The sequence below is a fragment of the Triticum dicoccoides genome, chromosome 2A (assembly GCF_002162155.2).
Source record: "Triticum dicoccoides isolate Atlit2015 ecotype Zavitan chromosome 2A, WEW_v2.0, whole genome shotgun sequence".
NCBI lineage: Eukaryota > Viridiplantae > Streptophyta > Magnoliopsida > Poales > Poaceae > Triticum > Triticum dicoccoides.
Window position 1 is genome coordinate 2,030,629 of NC_041382.1, and position 3,429 is coordinate 2,034,057.

The following is a 3,429-nucleotide window of genomic DNA, read 5'->3' on the forward strand; positions in this document are numbered from 1 at the left end:
ACTAAAATTCATCCCAAAAAAGTTGAGGGGCAAGATGTGGACTTCTTGTAAACTTAAGGAACTAAAGATATGCTTTTATCATAAAAATAAAAACGGAGAAAAAGTAGAATTCTCTCTTCTAGTATCCCGGCGGCCGCCAAGATCTCTCGTCTGCGTGTGATTTGTGCGGAAATAATCACTCCGCGTTAATCTCTCCTCTGCTAGTCAATTTCTTGGCACGACCACCCGCTCAGCGCTGATTTAGCTGACTCCATTTTATATTCACATGTTGATGTTCATCTTGGCCAGACAGCAGCTAGCTAACCTAACATGTACGCCAAGGCGCTGACTTCGAAATTAATAGCAATCTGAGAAGTAAAAATTGTCATGGTTGCGGCTAGCAGCAAGCAAGTACAAAACAAGGTTAGAACTGTATGTATGGACCATCATTCTTGACCCTATCGGACCAATATTAGAACTGTATGTATGGAGTTCTAGCGAACACGATTCAAATTAAGGGGAAACTTGATAGAGTAAAGCGTGATTACAAGAAAACCAAAGGAAACTCATGCAACTAATACATTATTATTGGAAAAAAAAAGTTATGCAGAAGAAAATTAGGACTGCCGTATTCGATACGGGCCGAAAATTTAAATTACAAATTTATTGCTATGTAGGTGAGCCATGTGAGTGGTGACGATTCGAAATGGCGGAGGTAGAGTAGCTACTGCTTGGTGGCAAAGGTGGCGACGACTCGCAGCCTCAGCAACTGCTGGGAGGTTTCATCATCACGTGCCCCTCCTTGTTTCTCCTAGCTGCATGAATGTCCGTCACACATCAGTAACCATTCATTTGTTGGCACACTCATGAATATGTAGCCAGTTAATATATACTACTCTATTTTCTTTGCGGAGAATATATAATGATGTTTGATATTACCTGAATAGGGAATCTTGGACTAGGTGGATCTCGTGGTACCGTTGAGGATGTTGTCCAGCAGTTGCGAGAAGGGTGCCGGTAGATTCGGCTTATCAGGGACCTGGAGGGGGTGAAACATCCCACCAGGGGAATTCTTTGCCATGGCATGAAGAACCTATAGCATATAGGCGTCGCGCATGAGTGAGTTGATGTAATTACTAAATTGTCATGAAACTTGGATTAGTGTATCTCCAATCTTATACTTACGTGGTTGTTCGCGTCTCCGCCGAGAGTAAACGTGTGGACAGGTACTTTTGAGACGAAGTCCTTGGCTCCATCAAAGTAGTCCCCCTTGTTGATGAGCCCATCGGAGAAGAGCAAGATGATGCTATTCCAGTGTCCACGGTAGCTGATCAGTTTGTGGGCCTCGGAGAGGCCAGACGCCATGTTCTTCGTGCAGGCGGACCGTCTCCAGGACGGGCTTTTTCTGTAGCCTTTTAACTCTGTATCGGTCGAATCAACTATTTTCATATCAGACGTGCACGTGTTCGGGGTTGACATGACATAAGTGTAACCAAGGCAGCTATCCACGAGACGGATGAGCTTCTCTTGCACCAACCAAAAGATATTGTCCACAGTTTTATAATCTGGGGTTGAGGTGGTACTGTCAAATGCATACACAATCACCATGTCTAGTGGCCACTTCCCTACAAATCAATATGCCATTCATTCAATTATATATATGTTCCTAGCAAGCATATATTATGATTACTCTTGAATTCAGATCGGGTCGAATATTTGTTGTTACATATACCTGCGCCACTGAGGATGGTATCCACCAGCCTCGAAAAACGCACCGATAGACTCGGTTTTTCCGGGACGGGGAGGGTGTGAAACGTGCCTCCCGGTGAATTTATTGCGATGGTGAGAAGATCCTGTAGCATATACACATGATATGTGCGCAAATTGAATTGATTAATAAGATGGACATAATTTGGATTAAAGTAAATCTGGTCAAATACTTACTTGGTTATATGCATCTCCACCAAGAGTAAATGTGTGCACTGGAACTTTGGAGATGAAGCCCTGAACTCCATCAAAGAAGTCGCCCTTGTTAATCAACCCATCAGAGAAGAGCAAGATGATGCCATTCAGGTGCCCGTGGTCGCTGATCAGTCTATGTGCCTCAACGAGGCCAGCTGCCATGTTGTTCTTGCATGAATCCCTTCGCCAAGCTGAGCTTCTTGTGTACCCATTTGCCTCTATCTCTGTGCGGTCAACTAGTTTCATCTCAGATGTGTACATGTTAGGGGTCGACATGACGTATGTGTAGCCAAGGCAACTATTCACAAATTGGGTTAGCTTCTTTTGCACCAACCAATAAACCTCACGATTCACCTTGTCCCTAGCCGGTGTCAAGGTAGTGCAATCAAATGCCGACACAATCACTACATTTAAAGGCCACCTCCCTGCACATAATATTGACCATTCATCATTCAGTCAATCATATGTTTGTTTCCTAGGAAGCATATTTTAGTGAATACTCCTATATTAAGATTGGATCGGATGGTTTTGCATATATACCTGAAGTGGGACTAGGATTTTTCTCACTGTGCATCGTGGTATCATTAAGGATGTTATCCAAGAGTTGGGAGAAGGGCACAGATAGGCTTGGCAAGTCCGGAACAGGGAGGGGGCTGAACATCCCGCCTGGGGAATTTGCTGCAATGGTGCGAAGACCCTGTAGCATATACACATGATATAGATAAAAATGAAATTAATTATTTTTAGAAATATATATTATATGGACTGGCTTAGCTCAAGTCAGATACATACATGGTTATATGCATCTCCGCCGAGGGTAAACGTGTAGACGGGCACACTGGAGAGGAAGTCCTCAGCTCCGTCAAAGAAGTCGCCTTTGTTGACCAACCCATCAGAAAAGAACAAGATGATTGCATTCATGTTCCCATGATCTTTGATTAGTCTATGTGCTTCATAGAGTCCTGTCATGTATTTGACACAGGCGGTCCTTTTCCAGGACGGGCTACTTTTGTAGCCATTTCCGTTTATCTCAGCATAGTCAACTGATTTCATATCTGACGTGTAAGTATTAGGGGTTGACATGACATATGCGTAGCCGAGGCTGCTACCCCTAATGCGGGTGAGCTTCTCTTGCACCAACCAAAAGACACTATCTACCTTATACCAGTCCGGTGTCGATGTGGTGCAGTCAAATGCATACACAATCACCACGGCCAGTGGCACCTTCTCTGTACGTCCATCCACTGGTTCACTCATAGTGGGTGATGGGAATTAACTGCATGCATGTGTAGATGTAGTGTGTCAACTTTTTTTGACTCATGTGTAAGGGAAATCGAGCAAAAAGAGAGCCACAGACACACATAATATGTAATTTTTCATCAATGTGTGTACGTAGCTGCACATAAAAATGTAAGTGCACAGAAGATACAAGTTCTTATATTCACAACCACCTCTTTCTATATTGACCTTAGTTTCCTTATGAATGAA

General features: G+C 43.4%; 1 protein-coding gene across 1 annotated transcript in view; it reads right to left on the reverse strand.

Moving 5' to 3' along the window:
- Positions 1 to 492: 492 nt before the first annotated feature.
- Positions 493 to 3,429, reverse strand: part of LOC119358528 — a 5,752-nt gene continuing 2,815 nt past the window's right edge. The window contains exons 2-8 of the mRNA XM_037625025.1: positions 2,734 to 3,217; positions 2,482 to 2,638; positions 1,924 to 2,366; positions 1,712 to 1,832; positions 1,165 to 1,604; positions 919 to 1,072; positions 493 to 794 (exon numbers count right to left, since the gene is read on the reverse strand). Coding sequence (XP_037480922.1) covers positions 938 to 1,072; positions 1,165 to 1,604; positions 1,712 to 1,832; positions 1,924 to 2,366; positions 2,482 to 2,638; positions 2,734 to 3,198 — 1,761 coding nt within the window. The 5' untranslated portion in view covers positions 3,199 to 3,217 and the 3' untranslated portion in view covers positions 493 to 794; positions 919 to 937. The remainder of the gene's footprint in view (positions 795 to 918; positions 1,073 to 1,164; positions 1,605 to 1,711; positions 1,833 to 1,923; positions 2,367 to 2,481; positions 2,639 to 2,733; positions 3,218 to 3,429) is intronic.